Genomic DNA, 18,007 nt, shown 5'->3' on the forward strand with positions numbered 1-18,007 from the left:
GATGTGTTCTAGGGCAGGGGTCCCCAACCCCCAGGCCACGGTACTGGTCCGCGTCCTGTTAGGAACCGGGCCGCACAGCAGGCGATGAGCCGCCGTTCCGCCCCGCACCCCCATCGCTCGCATTACCACCTGAAGCCCACCATAGACACACACCTTCCGTGGAAAAACTGTCTTCCACAAAACCGGCCCCCGGGGCCAAAAAGCTTGGGGACCGCTGTTCTAGGATCCTGACACCTGACTGGTGAACTTGTACACCGAACCTCTACGTAAACTGGTGACTTGCTGAATTTCTCTGGGGCAGGGCGGATGGCCAATCTAGCTAGAACTCATCTGAGAAGGCCTGGTATTCTGGGATTTCGGGGCCGAACTGAGCCCTTAAGAAGACGTGAAACAGTCAATAGTATCTAAGCAAGGGCACGACCATTTTCTACAGCTGTGAATTGGGTTGAAAAGGTAGGAGAAATATATATAAGCCTATCTCTCCGCTGCTCCAATGCACGCACACACACGCACACACACACGCACCTGGAGGTCATCAGTGAGCTGCCAGGCAACTCACTCTTTGCGTAACTCCTGTAACTGCTCCCACAGACCCGCTATCAGGCTAAGAAACTGCCCTGACGTATTCCCAGCTCTGGAAAACAATGGATCACAAGGTTCCAAGGCAAACTCATCTCAAGTCTCAGGAGCATCAGGTAATGAACAACGTGGGGAGGTGAGGACAGAACCCGATGGGGTTCGGAGCGAGGGGTGAGACGGCTTTCAGGGCTGAGCAAGTAAGTGGAGTGCGTCAGCCCCCAGAACAGCGTGGCTGGGCACCAGGTGACTCGGGGAGGGGGCCGGGGTCACAGCCTCTCTTTCCGCCCCCTGGGCTCCAGGGGAACTGCAGTTTCATCCACGGGCAGGCCGACCGACATAGGAAGCAACCGAGGGTGAAGTGTCTGTTATCCGGCTCCCAGTTCCTCACACGCCAAGCCATTCTCGGATACCAGCTGGGTGTCCCAGAATTCAACTCAGTTCTGGTACTGTGCACCCAGAGGTAGCATCAGACCCCACGGGGTAAGGGCTCCGTCCCACAGGACCCCAACGGCAAGTCCAGGGGGCCACCTGTGCTTCTGACCGGCCGGCGGCAGGTGGAAGGTTGCCACGACCTCTCCTTGGGTTTCATCTGCTAGAACGGCTCACAGAAGTCAGGAACGTTTACGCATTAGATCACCTGTTTATTATAAGAGGCGCTAACTCAGGAACAGCCAGATGGGACCAATGCAGAGGGTGAGATTTGGGGAGGGGGCAGGGGACCCCGACACCCTCTCCAGGCTGCACTCTCCCCAAATCTCTACATGTTCACCGACACGGACGCTCTCTGAACCCTACCTTCTTGGGGTTTTATAGAGGCTTCATTACGTAGGTCTGATGAACTCACTGGCCATTGGGAAGTGACCTCAACCTCCAGCCCCCCTCCGCTTCCCAAGTCAGGGTGGGACTGACAGTTCCAACCCTCTAAGGGTTGGTTCCCCTATAACCAGCCCCCAGCCACAGGTGACCCGGGGGCTTTCCAAGACACCTTTATGGCTCTCGGCACTTAGGAAATTTCAAGGGTTTTAGGAACTCTGTGCCAGGAACTGAGAAGAAGACCAAATAAATATTTCTTAGGATAAATCACCGTATCACAATCTCAAATGTCCCAAACAAGGGATAGAGTGGGGAGAACTATACCGACCGACCAGGATGGATGAAGATGCTCGTTCCACAAATATCTAATGAAATCAAACAAACCTTCAACCAACCGCCATACCTACGAGAGCCACCGTACATTAAGCGGATAAGTCATTTCTACCTTTGTAGATCACACGCAGAAGTGATCCGTCATCAGCTTGCTTAAGAAGCAATACTTTTCAAATAAAGGCACCCATAACGAATAGAAATTATGGCTATAAAACAAACAAAAGTCCTGAGGGCCCTGATGCCACTGTCCTCCTCCAAATCACGAAAATCAGATACATTATCGAAAGGAAGAAAAGAAATCCCTCCGATACATCTTTGCTTCAAAGCTCCACCAGTTAAGAGGTTTCTTGAATGGAAAGAAGTTGTAAAGAGTTGGGTATTATTAACGATCGGACGTAAACGAATATTCAAACAGTTCCTGACATCACGATTCCAAGAACAGTTACAGTCATCGCTTGGTGCTTGTGGCCGATAGGAGGCAGTCCACGTGACCACAGAGGAATTAAACTCTTGAGTTTAGAGAATCAGAAGCGGGATGAACTGCAGGAGCTAATCTGTTCATCCAGTCATTCTCATCAACTGCAGGACCGAGTCTATAAAAAAAACAGACGTTCGAGGGCCAAAAGCAAGGTTTATCACGTCGCTACGAGAAAAGCACGCATGTAGTGGATCTAAAAGGCGTGGGACCCACGGTTAGCATCACCAAGCAGCATCTCCAGTAACTCATGATCACCCCTTTACTGACCTCACCACCCACTGGTTTTCTCTTTGTTTAGTGGATACATCTGGACAAGACCCACTTCGGGGACTTCCCTGGTAGTCCAGTGGTTGAGACTTCGCCTTCCAGTGCAGGGGGTGCGGGTTCAAGCCCTGGTCGGGGAAACTAAGATCCCACATGCCTCACAGCCGAAACACCGAAACACATAAAGCAGAAGCAATATTGTCACAAATTCAATAAAGACTTAAAAAATGGTCCACATCAAAAAAAAAAAAAAAAAAGAAATCTTAAAAAAAACCAAACAAAGGACCCACTTCATACCTGGCAATGTCCTATCTTGGACACACTGGAAAGGGCATCTCCCGTTTGGCCTGTCATGAGCCTTGTGGGAAGCAGGGGAACCAGCTCTAAACACCGAACACAGAAGGGGGGGTGTGTCCCAGCAAGATGGGAAGGGTTGCCCAGGTGTATCTGTGGTCGAAGGAGGCTGGGGACAGACATACAGGGAAGTTGGAAACTGAGGCACCAGTCAAACCCTAGAGCTGTGGATGCACCGTAGGGAGTCTGCATTTTGTTGCGGGCAGGAAGGAAAGTCATTGACGGGACTGGAAAACAAAGGATGACAGTTGGGTTTTCATGTCAGAAAGAAGCCCCCGTCTCCAATCAAGAGTGGATGAGCCCTGGGGAGGTGACTGAGAAGAAAGAGAGGGGACCCAGATGAACAAAGGTGGACGGACTTTGGAGATGTGACTTACAAGAGGAAAGGGCAGGTCTGGAAAAGATGAAAACTCTAACTCGAAAAGATCCATGCGCCCCTGTGTGCACAGCAGCAGTAGTCACTACAGCCAAGACATGGAAGCAACAGAAGTGTCCATAGGCAGAGGACTGGATAAAGAAGACGTGGTACGTGTATACACAGTGGAATACCACTGAGCCATGAAAAAGAATGAAACAATCGGCATGGATGGACCTGGAGATGATCATGCTACGTGAGGTCAGTCAGACAGAGAAAGACAAACGTTATACAGTATCACTCATATGTGAAATCTAAAAAGTAACAGGAATGCATCTACGTACAAAACAGAAACAGACTCACAGACACAGAAGCATGGATGGACCTAGAGATTATCATATTGAGTGAAGTAAGCCAGAAAGAGAAAGACAAATGCCATATGATGTCACTTAGATGCGGAATCTAAAATATGATACAAACGAACTTACTTACACAACAGAAATAGACTCACTGACACAGAAAACAAACTTATGGTCACCAAAGGGGAAGCGGGGGGAGGGGTTAAAAACTAGGGGTTTGGGGTTAACATATACACACCACTATATATAAAATAACCAACAAGGACCTACTGTACAGCACAGGGAACTGTACTCAATAGCTTATAATAATCTATAATGGAAAAGAATAGGAAAAAAGTTTTATATAAATATATAGAACGGAATCACTTTGCTGTACACATGAAACGAGCACAATATTGTAAATTAACTATAGTTCAAAGAATTAAAAAAAAGCAAGAGGAAAGGGCAGAAGCCCTGGTGAGAGTGAACACAGCAGCAAAGAAAAGGAAATCAAAAACAGTGCCCGGGGTGGGGGGGGACCCAGGAGCTGGAAGGGCCATTTGGGGGGAGTCCAAGGAGGAAGTGATGGGAGGTGTGGGGCAAAGAGGAAGGTCAAGAATTCCTTTCCAGCATGAGGACCCTGAACTGCCTGCAGAGACATCCGGGCAGAAGGGACCAGGCGCCAGGTGTGTGGATGAGTCCAGCTTGGAAGGAGCAGGTGTGAGTGAGAAGCTGAGCTTAGGAGTCTAGCGTGTCTAGTGTGCAGCAAGTGTGACTACAGTGCATGGTTTTGGGAGCACGTGCACACGTTCACACACGTCCGTCCCCTATACCACGTCCGCTCCCTGGTCCTCCCACCTCTACCTTGCATGGCCCATGGCCCAGCCTCTCTCCAAGGAAAAGCTAAGAGACCTCCCTCCCTTTCTGTACGCCCTCACGCCTGCCTGGCCTCCTGGAAAGCGTCCACCCAAAACGCCCAGGAGGGATCTCTATGAAGCAGAGTTAAAAACAGTGAGAGGCAAAAAAAATAATATGCTGTAAGAATGCCACACTCCGCATGTGTGTGTGCGCGCACGCACAGAGCTCTTTAAGCACGGGGAGAAGGACAGAAGGCATCATACCAAACTGTCCACGTGGTGACCTGGTGATGATGGAGGGACAAAGGAAGAAAGAAAAGGGAATGAGGCAAGCTGAGGAAAAAAAAAGAAAAAAGAAAGAAAAGCAGAGAAGAGAAGAGAAAATGCTTAAGCACTCTCCACGGGCAGGAAAGAGAAAGAGATGTCGAAAATGCACTCAAGGAGTTGAGGCTGGGACTGAGACGCCTGTACACCTGTGTTCACAGCAGCATTACAACAGCCAAGAGGTGGAGGCAGACCAAGTGTCCGTGGATGCATGATGGATATAAACAAATGTGTTCCAGTCACACAATGGAATATTACTCAGCCATGAAAAAGAAAGGACATTGTGATACAGGCTACAATGTGGATGCGCCTTGAGAACATGATGCTTGGTGAGAGAAGCCAGCCCCAAAAGGACACACAGTGTGGGATTCCACTCAGAGGAGGCCCCTAGGGTTGTCACACTCATCAGAAAGTAGATGGTGGGGCTGGGGGAGGGGGAGTGGGACGCAGTGTTTCATGGGCACCATGAGTTCCAACTTTGCAAGATGAAAAGGTTCTGGAGATGATGGTTGGGATGGCTGCACGATGTGGATGGACTTAATGTCACTGAATTATACACTTAAAAATGGTCAAGATGGCAGACGAATGGATAAAGAAGATGTGGCACATGTATACAATGCAATATTACTCGGCCATAAAAAGAAACGAAGTTAAGTTAGTTGTGGTGAGGTGGATGGACCTAGAGTCTGTCATACAGAGGGAAGTAAGTCAGAAAGAGAAAAACAAATACCGTACGCTCACACATATATGTGGAATCTAAAAAAAAAAAAAAAAAAGGTTCTGAAGAACCTAGGGGCAGGACAGGAATAAAGACACAGATGTAGAGAATGGACTTGAGGACACGGGGAGGGGGAAGGGTAAGCTGGGACGAAGTGAGAGAGAGGCATGGACATATATACACTACCAAATGTAAAATAGATAGCTAGTGGGAAGCAGCCGCATAGCACAGGGAGATCAGCTCGGTGCTTTGTGACCACCTAGAGGGGTGGGATAGGGAGGGTGGGAGGGAGAGACGCAAGAGGGAAGAGATATGGAGATATATGTATACGTATAGCTGGTTCACTTTGTTATAAAGCAGAAACTAACACACCACTCTAAAGCAATTATACTCCAATAAAGATGTTTAAAAAAAAAAGTCAAGATGGTCAATTTTATGTGAGGTACATTTTACCACGATTAAAAAATTAAAATTGAAAAAATGCACTGGAGAGAACATATTAATCAATTATTCCATAAACAGCAAAAAAAAAAAAAAGTGGCCGTCATTGACAATGAGTAGGAACACACTGGCAGAGACGTCAGCTCTGAGCTCAAAGAAGCACTTTCCACCTTTGATTATTGTCTTTTATTTGCAAAGTCTGCAGTGAGCACCTCCCTTGTGGCATTTTAATTAACTTAAAAGTCAGCCTCATCTAGCTGGAGACACCTAACTTTAAAGTTGGTCACAGTTTCTCCAGATGCTGCCGTAAAGCTGGACTCTGCCATTCAAAAGGAGAAAACAGAAAGCCACTCACGTCACCCTTTCTTGAGCCCCATCGCCCGGCGCAATCTGAGGTTCTGGAACATCCCTTCCAGTTTCCGAACCGGCTCCATGGTAACCAGTGCCCCCCGCCCGCCCCGCCGAGGGGACCTGAACTTGTTTCCCCGTCCCCAGCCCAGGCTCCCCCTGTTGTGGAACCCAGGGGTCCCAACGCTCAGTGGCTACATCTGATGCCTTCCCAAGGACGACCGTTCGCTCTCTCTCTCTTCCCAGATGGCTCCCTGGAAACTGCCCCACCTGGAACCCTGTCTCTCCCGTCCAACTTCCCAGGCGTGTGCCAGGCCAGTACGCCGCTGTGGAAGGCGGGGACGGGGTGACCTCGTGCTCTGTCCTCGCACCCAAGTCCCCAGCTGAACGCACAGGGAAGCGTGCCCTCCGAGGTGCCCGGGCGCACAGTGTGTCCATCTAACCTCCCCACAAGTGCCCTGGGGGCCCGTTCCCATCTCCTACCCCCGCTCCTGAGTTACACACCAGCATCAATGCTGGAGCTCCCCCCCACGTCCAGCCTTGCGTCCAAGGCGGACTCAGATCCCTCCCCATGTCCCAGCCTCCTGGCTGACCCGTGGCCCCTGCACCAGGCATTCCCCCCACCTGTCAGCCACCAAATGCCTTCTCCTTCTGCGAGATTCTGCTGCAGCATCCTCAGCGGCTTAGGATCTCCGGCCCCAAAGGGCTGACGATTCCGTCCTTACCAACCACGCTGGGACCTACCAGAGCCTCATCGGGAACTTCACAGTTTCCCTCCACCAGGAGAATTCAAACCTCCCTTTTATAAAGCATCCACCTTGCCAGACCCCCCAAAATTCAAAATGGACATTTCGTTACGTTCGGACAAAGCACAGAACAAGGAATTGGGAAGTGGCTGTGTTCCTTCTGTCACAGCCGTCCCTTGCAGGCGATGGTGAAAGAGGAAGGAGAGCTATTTCTGGACTTTTGCTTCTGAAACTCAAGTGCAGAGGGGTCAAGGGAAGTCAGAACAGGGTGTTCTTTCCTCCTTAGCTACCAGAAAAGCCAAGGAACAGGTTTACTAACTACCCGTCCATGTGCCATGGAGATGCACACGAGACTCAAGTCTGTGGGCAGGAAGAAAGACCTTTCCTTTAGGCTATGGGCTCGTCCTCTCCAGACTAAGACCCAAGTTCCTCTACGTGGAGATCCAAGCTGTCACTTCGCCAATAATGAGAAGGATGTGCCCCATGGGTGATGGACCTCTGAGTTCTTTCATACCCACATCTGTAGCGGAAAGCCAATGAAACATGGCTGGCTAGCTGGGTCTTCTACTGCGCAATGAGTGACACGGCACTGGGACTGTTATTGGGTCCACAGGCTCATCACCAAGACGAAATGATGGAACTCCACGTGCAGGGGCTGGGACAGGAAAGTGAGAATGCACCCACACCCACCTAATCTCTGTGTGTGCCCCTATCACAGGTGTTATCAACCAACCATCCATCCATCATTCAACCCATCCATCCATCCGTCAACCTATCTAATCATTTGTCTACCATCTGTGTATCCATCCAGCCACCCATCCATCCAGCCACCCATCCATCTACCCAAATATCTACCTATCAATCTATTTATCTCACTATCTATTTCTATATCACCTACCTATTCATCCTGTCTTCCTTTCTTCCTTCCATCCATCCATCCACGCATTCTTTCTTTCTATCTATCTATCTATCTATCTAGGCAGTGGTCTGTAATCAGGACTATTTCACTCCCTGGGACATTTTCTGTCAACGTCTAAAGACATTTTTTGCCATCACACCACGGAGGGCGTGTGCTCCTGGCATCGAGTGGGTAGACACCAGGGATGCTGCTAGACCTCCTCTACTACACAGAAGAGCCGCCACCACAAAGAATTTCCCGTCCCCAATGCCAGTGGCGCCCAGGTGAGAACGCCTGTCCTGGATCCCACCAACTCTAAGATGCCAGCGATTTCTAGACGCACAAAGGGCAGGGAGCAGACACAGGGTCCTGGTCTAGGGGCGGGACACAAGCCTTCCTCCCCGGGACACCTTGACTGTCACACAATCCTTCTACACTGAGTTTGTCAGCTCTTCTGAAATTATCTCTACGCTGGCTGAACCGGCCCTTCAGGATGGCTTTATCCCAGAACAGAATGCATTCTCTGATGTGGACGTAATGAACGTCCTGGCCGACTTTCAACAACGCAGCCAGTAGCACTTCAAATACCGCACGCTAATGACACCGTGGGCGAACGTGCCAAATCGTTCACGTGGAAGTTGAAACTTGAGTCTTTGTGCGGCGTGATACCCGGGATCACCGGTATTCCATGTGGCTTCACGGGAACGCGAGTAAGGCTCACTCAACACTTCTGGCCAGTATGAAAGGCAGATGTTGGGAGAAGCAACTCATTTCCAAGAGAAACTGCACAGCTGGGGGGATTCGATACCTGCTTCCCTCGTGGTCTCTTCCCACTAAATCTGGTGCCCCATCCAGTGGCCCTGGGCACCCCACTCCCCCCGTTCGCGGGGCTGGTCAGAGACAGCGCTCTCCCCATTACCTGTGGGGCACCTCTAGAGTCTGCTGACCCTGGATCAATTTAATCCCAGTTTTCAAACACCGCCGGGTCCCTCAAGTGATAGTGCACAGAAAACTTCCAAAGGCGACAAGTACTTTATAATAAGACCCCTGTGCACTGAAAGACCTGCACTTAGCAAGTCACTAAGTAGTAGTGTCCACCCCAAAATCTATATGCTGAAGTCCTAACCCCCAGGACCTCAGCATGTGGCTGGATTTAGAGATGGGGTCTTTAAAAAGGAGATGAACGTGAAATGAGGTCACTAGGCTGGGTCCTGATCCCGTAGGGCTGGGGTCCTTATAGGAAGACGAGGCCAGGACACAGACATGCAGAGGACAGCCTTGTGGACTAAAGGACCAGGAAAAGTTCCTGCCTGTTGGCCGTAGCACAGTTGGACCTGACATATAAAAGGACTACACTGAGGTGTGCCTGCACCCAGTGAGCTGTATGGCAACAGGAATATCAAGGTAGCAAAGAGACTGTCAGATTACAGAGCTACCACAGTGCAGAGAGATCCCACTCTTTAAAATTAGAGAAAACCCGATTTAGATAACCTGGGGTCAAATTCCATCCCACTGAAACTAGGGCTTACAGCCTTTGTGATGGAAACAATTCAGGTACTTATCCAAAAGCACGGAACATCGGAATACACAATCTGCGTCCCTCTGGATTCGGCAGTCTACCCTACCTGATGAGGAGACCGCCCGATTAGCTGTCCAGGAGTCAAGGAAGCAGAGTTGTCTGACTAAAGTTCTGTTCTTCACGGTCCTCCTCTTCCCTATGCCCTTTTAACTTCCCAAAGCTCAAGGATTCTATCCTGGGGACTCCTCTGACGTAGTTAGAAAGCACCCCCAGAGGCTGGTGCCCACTCCAGGAGACGACGGGGTGTGTGGTACTTTGCTGGGGCTGCCGTAACAGAAGACCACAAACTGGGTGGCTTAAACAACAGAAATGCATCCTGTCGTAGTTCTGGAGGCCAGAAGTGCAAGATCAGGGTGTTGGTGGTTCCTTCTAGAATCTCCAGGGAAGGAGCCATCCTAGCTTCTTCTACAGCTTCTGGTGGTTGCCAGCAACCCCTGGGGCTCCTCGGCTTATGGCCGCATCACCCCCAATCTCCACCTCTGTCTTCACGTGGCCTTCTCCTCTCTGTGTGTCTTTGTGTGTCTTCTCCGCTTGGTACGAGGGCACCCATCACATCAGATGGAGAACCCACCTTACTCCTATAGGACCTCGACCTCCATCTTGATGACACCTACAAAGACCCAACTTCCAAATAAGGTCACACTCACGGGTACTGGGGGTCAGGACATCAACGTATCTTTTGCAGGGGTTGGGGGGGGGACACGACACACAATTCAACCCACAGCAAGGTGGAGTTCCCAGAATGGAAGCCATCCCCCAAGGTTCCCTATAGCATCACCCTAATGTTTCCAGGGGGACGTGCCTGATCCCAGAAAATATGCGTTGAGGTGACCTCAGCAACCCCGCCAGCCGCCGGGCGGCATGCCCACCACCCACGCACAGCCCTGGGAAGCACTCCTCCCACTGGCTTCTTCCCTCTTCTCCAAACTTGTGTCTTCTCGACGCCAATGTCGCAGACTTCTCGTTTTCACCATCAATTCCACCTGCTTCTCTTCCGTGTTCTCCTAATTTCACTGCAGACACATAACCCATCACGCCACTTGGTTTCCAGAGCAAACCGGAACCCAGCGGCCAGGTGCCCCGTCTTCCTGGGAAAACTCAGCCACAAAGCACCCTCGGGGACACACCCTGGGGTCCTGGCTTGAGACTTCCTGTATTTGGTAAAAGCCCAAGACCGTTCTCCTAAACCACGTGAGAATGACTTGGCAACAGATAAAGGAGTCCACATCTCCTGTACAGAACGTGTACTGAACACCGTAGCCAACTGAAGTCGTCATCCAGAATTACTATTTCAGTTTCTAGAAGAGACACCAGAAGTAGAAGCTTTTCTTCTTTCCAGAAGAAGATCTACACGCATGAGATTTTCTACCCATCTTCCCACCACCTCCCAGCGAAGAGGAGACTCGGACCTGAACAGGGAGGGGTGGTGGCTCTGCTGCACCGGCTAAGTTCTTTTTTTGTTTCGATTTTAATGACTCAACAGCATGAGACTCTACTGACCCGTCCACACTGGCCCAACACGGCCACTGGGCTTCATAAAAGGAAAGTAAGACAAGAAGCCAGCTGCTTCCCTTCTGTCACCCATCAAACATGCCGCCCGTCCCTGCTCCGAGTGACACGCTGTTTCGGGGACGTTGCTCCGGCGGCTGTGAGCCGACAGGTGTTATCTCCCTGCACTGGGGCACAGGCAAGGTGCTCCAAGAGCAGGGTGCAGGCGCCTGTCTCTGTGAACAGGCAGGTGCATCGCAGAAGAAAGGCAGGTGAGGGTGAGGTGGGAGAGGCAGGGGGTGGGGAGAGGCAGATGAAGGGGGCACCATGGGGGGGCGGGTGGCCCTGCGGTGACAACATGGATGGTACCTCCCACCTCCTCCTGCAGGTCACTTTCCTGGGATGGAGGCAAGAGCGTCTGAAAAGAGCCAGAGGCAGAGCCAGAGCCCGGGATGAGCCGTTTCGAGGCCACTGCGCCCCTGGGGTCATTCCCTGAGGATGTGTCAGCAGAGACGCAGGTCATCGGGGGGCCGTGCGGGTGAAGGGATCACTACGGCTGTAGTGAAAGCAAAGAACGCCTTGAAAGAGGCAAGTCTGGGAGGCCAAGAACAGCTGGGCACTCAGGCCAGAGAGGGGGCCACACCAGGCTGGGCTGGGAGGGGTCGGGGGCTGCGAAGGGGCGTGAGGAAGGCGGCGGAAGGGGCAGGCCCCCGGGGATGGGGACGGAGAGCCCTCTGTGGACGCCCACACCTGAGGCCCCTGAGTGGGAAACGGCCTTACCCTCCGCCAGCAAAGAGCGTGGCAGAAAGAGGGATCCATTTGGTCCACATTGGGCACCTTCAACTGGAAGGTTCTATGAGGCAGCGACATGGGGCCACTGAACGGCCAGCTAGAAACCCAAGGAACGATGTGAGTGAGCAGAGGTGAGCAGGTGACTGAGGTCCCAGGAAGACAGACTGGACAGGCTGTCCAGGGGGCTGGGGGTGGGAGGAGGGGACAGAGCCTCTGGCGGGCCCCAGGTGGCCCTGTGGACACGCGGCTGGTGCAGGGGGGCAGCGCCAGGCGTGCCACCCTGGGCAGGCACTTGTGGGAACGGCGCCTTTCTCCGTGAGACCGGGAGCTGAGATGTCTCAGCAGAGGGTGACCCGCTATGACCGCACCCCATCCCACCTCCCGCAGGAAAATCCACCTGGGGGCCGGGAGGGTGGGGACCCGGCGAAGGGGACTCACAGCTTGACCAGGAACGGGTGGCTGACTTCCTTCAGCACGGATTTCTCGTTGTGCACGTGCTGTTCCTGCTTCAGGCGGATGACGTCCGGGATACTCATCACCTTCAGGGCGAAGAAACGTGTGCTCTGCTTCTCGCGGACCAGCTGCACGCGACCGAACGTCCCCGTACCTGCAGTGGGGAGACGCGGTGTCAGCAGCCACGGCCCCCAGGACGGGAGACCAGCACCCCGACCTCAAGGCAACCTGGAGGCTCGGACAGCTCAGTAATGGGCGATACACCTGGTGCGAGGGCTGGGTGACGGGCACCTGTCTGGAACGGTCAACTGAACTGACACACACACAGGATCACTTGCCCCCGCTAATAGGGGCAACTGGCCATCCTTTCTGCAAATGAGTCGTCCCAGAGGAAACGCGCACACACACACACACACACAGGGAAAGGCAGAATGGAAAAGGATGCTAAATACATTCCTTCGATGTGTCTTTTTCTTTAGGTTTTCTAAATCAAGACAAGACATAGAAAATAAACTTACGGTTACCGGAGGGGATAGCAGGGGGTGGGGAGAGATAAATTAGGAGTTTGGGATTAGCAGATACACACTACTATATATAAAACAGGTGAACAACAAGGACCTACTGTAGAGCACAGGAAACTCTACTCAACACCTTATAATAACCTAGAATAGGAAAGAATCTGAAAAAGAATAGATATGCATATATATAACCGCATCACTCTGCTGTGCGCCTGAAGCTAACACAACATTGCGAATTAACTCTACTTCAATTTAAAAAATTGGATTAAAAAATAAAAAATCAGAAGATAACTCTTTCCATGAAAACTTGTGAGTATCCCTGCCAGGTTCCTCTTTATCCCACACAGCACTGTATGAGAGGCAAATGAACTCAAAACTCTAGTACACGTGTTGGTGATTGCCACCGTCCTGTTAAAACAAAACAAAACAGGCCAAGTGTGACACACCCCTCCTCACAAGCTGCTTCCTTTAAGCCATTAACGCCAGCTAAACGCAGTGTTTCTGTGAACACTTGCCAAGGGTTAGAACCAAGTGATGCAGATACTAACAGAGAGAAAAGTTTAAAAAGTGCAAACATGGAAGGAAATCAACAGTATAAACGTAAAAGGAGATCAAACCCTCCTGTGCACCATAGGCTGTGACACTGCCAACCCAATGTCTCCTCCTCTGTGGTCTCCCACCAGCCCTTCTTCATCCTCTGAGCCTCACTGTGCGGTGGGGTCCAGCTGCTACCCCTCCCCCCGGCCGGCAATCACTTAGGGCACCTCTGAGATTAAAGCTCCGAAGGCATTTTATCTACGGCCAGAGAAAAGGTAAAGTTGGGGGCAGAAAAATGACATCTGTCTGTGTGACCCTCTGGAAGCTTACCCAAGACGGCTGTCCTTTCCGCCCCTGTTTATCGAAGAAATAACGCAGAGGAAGGGCTCTCCCAGGGGAAGGAGGTGTGGAAAACGGCCAACGAACTGGGGCTCCCTGGCTGGAAAAATGGCAATCAACATGATGAGAAAGCAGGAAGAAAGGAATTCAAGGATGGCTCGAAGACGAAAAAGACCTGCAACGCAACCACGCAGCCACCTTCTCCTCTTTCACAGAGTTGGGAACGCCATTTACGGCACATGGTAACATGGAGAGGGAAACAAAGTTACACCTAAGCAATGCACTTGGGGGGAGGGCCTCTTCTACAAATTGAAATTCTCAAGCTGCAAAATACGTTAAGTGCCTCTACTGGCTTACGCAGCTGGGGTGAGGGACATGGCTAAGTCACCTTGGCTTTTAAAGCAAGTTCCCGATCGTGACTATTTTATTACTGCGCAAGTAGAAAGTGATATACACACATGAAGGAAAGAAACTGTGCCAGAAGAAGCCAATGATGAGCCCCAGTACAGGTTTTAAAAGCCCGTCCTCATCAAAAGATGATTCAGAAGTAAAAACAGAATTGTATCACAGTGAGGCAGCGCTGACAAAGTTCTGCGCAAGCAGGTTCACAGAGAGGCAAGTAGGGGAAGGGCCCCGAGGAGAGTGAATGGACACAGTCTAGGTGTTTTCATGAGATCGCTTGATAAAGGGCGCATGAATGGGAACTGAGGACACTGGCATGGTATCCAGTGCAAGTTGTGCCTTTGACTTGTTCTGTGAACCCAAGGCAAACAAATGAACCCGTCTGGACTCATACTGTTTTCATCTCTCTGACAGAACAGGTAGAGGACTATATCGATGTTATCAACTGTCTCGCCACACGCTAAAATTCTAACGATGAAAAGAAAGACAACACGGCTATGACTCAACAGATTTTTTAAAAATTCTTTTACCTTTCTGCCTGCAACATCTTTTAAGCTTTGCTCTGAGCTGTGTGTGCTGTAAACACTGAGAACTCAAAGCAGAGTGCCTGCAGTGCAGAGATGGGGGAACTCCCTCAGCACCACAGTCAGATTACAGGATGATACCGGGAAACCGTCTTGTTGACGGCAGATGAAACCAGCATGCTGTAATTTTTAAGGTGACCGGCTTTAATGCGCTAAAGACCAAACCAACATTCAATGGTGCTGGTATGAAGTCGTTATTGCAGTAGAAAGAAAAAGGACAAACATCTTTTCCTGATTGGTGTTGGCAGGCTCTCCAGTATACATCCCCAGCTCTCCACATCTCCCGTTGGAAAGTAGAAAAGTCCCCCTTTTAGCTTTGCTGCAGGTAAGGATGGTTACATGACCCCCCTCCGCCCGATAAGAGACGAAATGGAATATTATTCAGCGTAAAAATGAAGGAAAGCCTTGTTGATTATCTATTTTATATATACTAGTATGTGTATGTTAATCCCAGGTTCCTGACTGATTCCTCCCCCTCGCGTTTCCCCTCTGGTAAACATAAGTTTGTTTTCGAAATCTGTGAGTCTGTTTCTGTTTTGTAAGTAAGTTCATTTATATCATTTTTAATTAGATGCCACAGATGAGTGACAGCGTATGATCTTTGTCTAACTTACTTCACTTAGTGTGATAATCAACTATACTCCAATAAAATTAAAAAACGAAGGAAATCCTGCCACTTGGGACATCACGGATGAGCCCCGAGAGCATTAGGCTAAGTGAAATAAGTCCAACAGAGAAAAACGCACACTGTATGATCTCATATATATGAGGAATCTAAAAAAGGGCAAACTCATAGAAACAGAGTCGACGGTGGTCGCCAGAGGTGAGGGGTGAGCGATCGGGGGAATGGATGAAGGGGGTTAAAAGGTAGAAGGTTACAGTTACAAAATAAATAAGTCCTGGGAATGTCAAGTACGGCATGGTGACTACAGTTAGTAACACTGTATTGTTTACTTGAAAGCCGCGAAGAGAGTAGATCTTAAAAGTTCTCATCACGAGAAAAAAATGTGTAACTATGTGAGGTGATGGATGTTAACTAGATAGACTGTGGTGATCAGTTTGCAATATATACGAATATCCGGTCATTGCGTTGCACACCCAAAACGAATACAGCGTTATACATCAAACACATCTCAAAAAAACGGGGAAAAAACAAACAAACCTCTTTCTCAACTACACTCCAGTAAAAATTTAAAAAATAAATAAAGGGGTCACCTTGAACACAAGGTATCACTTTACTGTGAAGTCACAACAGAGGGGAAAAGAAAAAGAACTGCCGAGTGAGGTGTGGGAAAGCACAGAAAATGCATTTTGCAGGGTCAGGAGGGACTGACCTGCCGTCTTCCTCAGCCCCAAACCCACAAACTGTCCCGAGAGGAGGGAGGTCACACAGGGACCATGGCAAAGCCTTTGCCCTGCAGACGCCAGGTAAAAAAAAAAGCGACCACCTTATTTTGTCTTTGAAAACCCATCATGTAAATGAAGCAGGTGGAAAATCAAAGCTACTAGGATTTAAGTTCGTGTGGGTCATTGTAAGTTTGCTGGAACTGAAAACACTTGGGGGGAAATCCACACAGAATGGGGACCGTAGGAGTAGCGTGGAATGCCAGGGAATTACAAAAGGAGAAAACGGAAACCACTCTGGGTTTTATCTCGGGGTAATGACAGAAATGATAGGGAGGCCACTCCCTCTGATTTCACCCTCCATCCCCCTCTGGTCTCCCCCCTTTTCCCGCACCACGTGCTGCAGAAAAAATCCACTAATGGACCAACACACCAGAACACCGACATCGCCCATGTGGACCCTACGCAACCTCTGTCCTGGGAGGGGACCCACAGTGGGCCTGGTCCTGCTTGGCTCACCTACACACAGTTTTTCTAACCCTCCTCCCACCAGTTGAGGGTTGAATTGTGTCCCACAAGAGACAGATTCAATTCCTAACCCTGGAACCTGGGAACGGGAGCTTATCTGGAAACAGGATCTTTGCAGAGGTGATGAAGGGAAGGGTCTGAGATGAGGTCCTCCTGGATGAGGGTGGCCCTAAATCCAATGACAGGGTCCTCAAGAGACAGAAGAGGAGAGACCCAGACACAGAGAAGCCCCGTGAAGACAAGAGGCAGAGACGGGAGGGAGGTGGCCGCAAGTCCAGGGACGCCTGGAGCCCCCAGAAGCTGGAAGAGGCAGGAGGGACCCTCCCCTGGAGCCTCTGGAGGGAGCGTGGCCCTGGGACACCTTGACTTCAGACATCTGGTGTCCAGGATTCAGAGAGGATGAATGCCTATGGTTTTAAGCTTCCCAGTTTGGTGGTAATTTGTTACGGCAGCTCCAGGGGTACAAATTCAACCAAGCAATGCAAGGATTCTTCTAGCATCCTTATTTTCTAATCACCTAATACTTTGTGTTCATATTTTTGCATACAGAACCTAACAGGATTTTTACTTATCTTCCTCCCGTTTGAGAACACGTCTGGAAATGAAAATTTACATTTTTCAAACACCCCAACAGGGATCTGCTCAAGTCTTTTGATACACTGATGTGGTCTGGGAAATCCGGGGAAATTTAAGGGCCAGCACTGAGGACACCACACTCAACTGTCTTTTTCCAGATAGTTGATGAGGAGATACTCAAGGAAAACTCTAGATTCATAAAATGAAAAGCCGGTCTGTTCTGGAAAAGTGATGAACTTTCCAAAAGCTTATCAAAAGAAGCATGCAGGGCTTCCCTGGTGGCGCAGTGGTTGAGAGTCCGCCTGCCGATGCAGGGGACACGGGTTCGTGCCCCGGTCCGGGAAGATCCCACATGCCGCGGAGCGGCTGGGCCTGTGAGCCATGGCCGCTGAGCCTGCGCGTCCGGAGCCTGTGCTCCGCAACGGGAGAGGCCACAGCAGTGAGAGGCCCGCGTAACGCAAAAAAAAAAAAAAAAAAAAAAAAGAAGCACGCAAACCAGGAGTCTGCTTCAAGACAGAATAGGATGCTAGCTAATAACAGAAACATTTTCTGGGCAAAGGAAACACTGCTGGGTTTCTGCTCCGGTGGAGTAAGCCCCGTGGCTGTCCTCACCAGGAACACGCCCCCGCCAGAAAAGGGAATTTCTCCTGGAGACTCTGACACAGGCAGTTTCGCCAGAAAGACAGCCAAATTCCACATTCCCTTTTATGAACTGCATTTTCATTTCATGTTTCAATTACTGGAAGTGAGAAGATTCCTCCTCTTACAAAGGATTTTGTAAAAGTGTATACGCATAATGTCTCCTACGAAAAATGCACATACTTAAGCTTACCGTTATGACACAGAAGTCTGGCTTCCCAATGACTGTTTTTTTAATCCCTGAGACTGCAGCAATCAAATGAAATATGCAATACCCCTCTATCTATTTCTAGATACCTTACAAAATTTAACCTTTAAGAAACACACTGCTTTTTTTATCACTTTACATCGTGGAGACCATCGGCAGTGACGTTATCTTACA

At 50.1% G+C, this 18,007-nt stretch overlaps 1 protein-coding gene across 1 annotated transcript in view; it reads right to left on the bottom strand.

Annotated features, from left to right (window-relative positions):
* Nucleotides 1-18,007, bottom strand: part of LOC309978860 (cAMP-dependent protein kinase catalytic subunit PRKX) — a gene marked incomplete at its 5' end in the record, with an annotated part of 79,974 nt that overhangs the window by 35,743 nt on the left and 26,224 nt on the right. The window contains one exon of the mRNA XM_082865507.1: nucleotides 12,144-12,312. Coding sequence (XP_082721633.1) covers nucleotides 12,144-12,312 — 169 coding nt within the window. The remainder of the gene's footprint in view (nucleotides 1-12,143; nucleotides 12,313-18,007) is intronic.

Source organism: Leucopleurus acutus (genome assembly GCF_964270905.1).
Source record: "Leucopleurus acutus genome assembly, chromosome: Y".
NCBI lineage: Eukaryota > Metazoa > Chordata > Mammalia > Artiodactyla > Delphinidae > Leucopleurus > Leucopleurus acutus.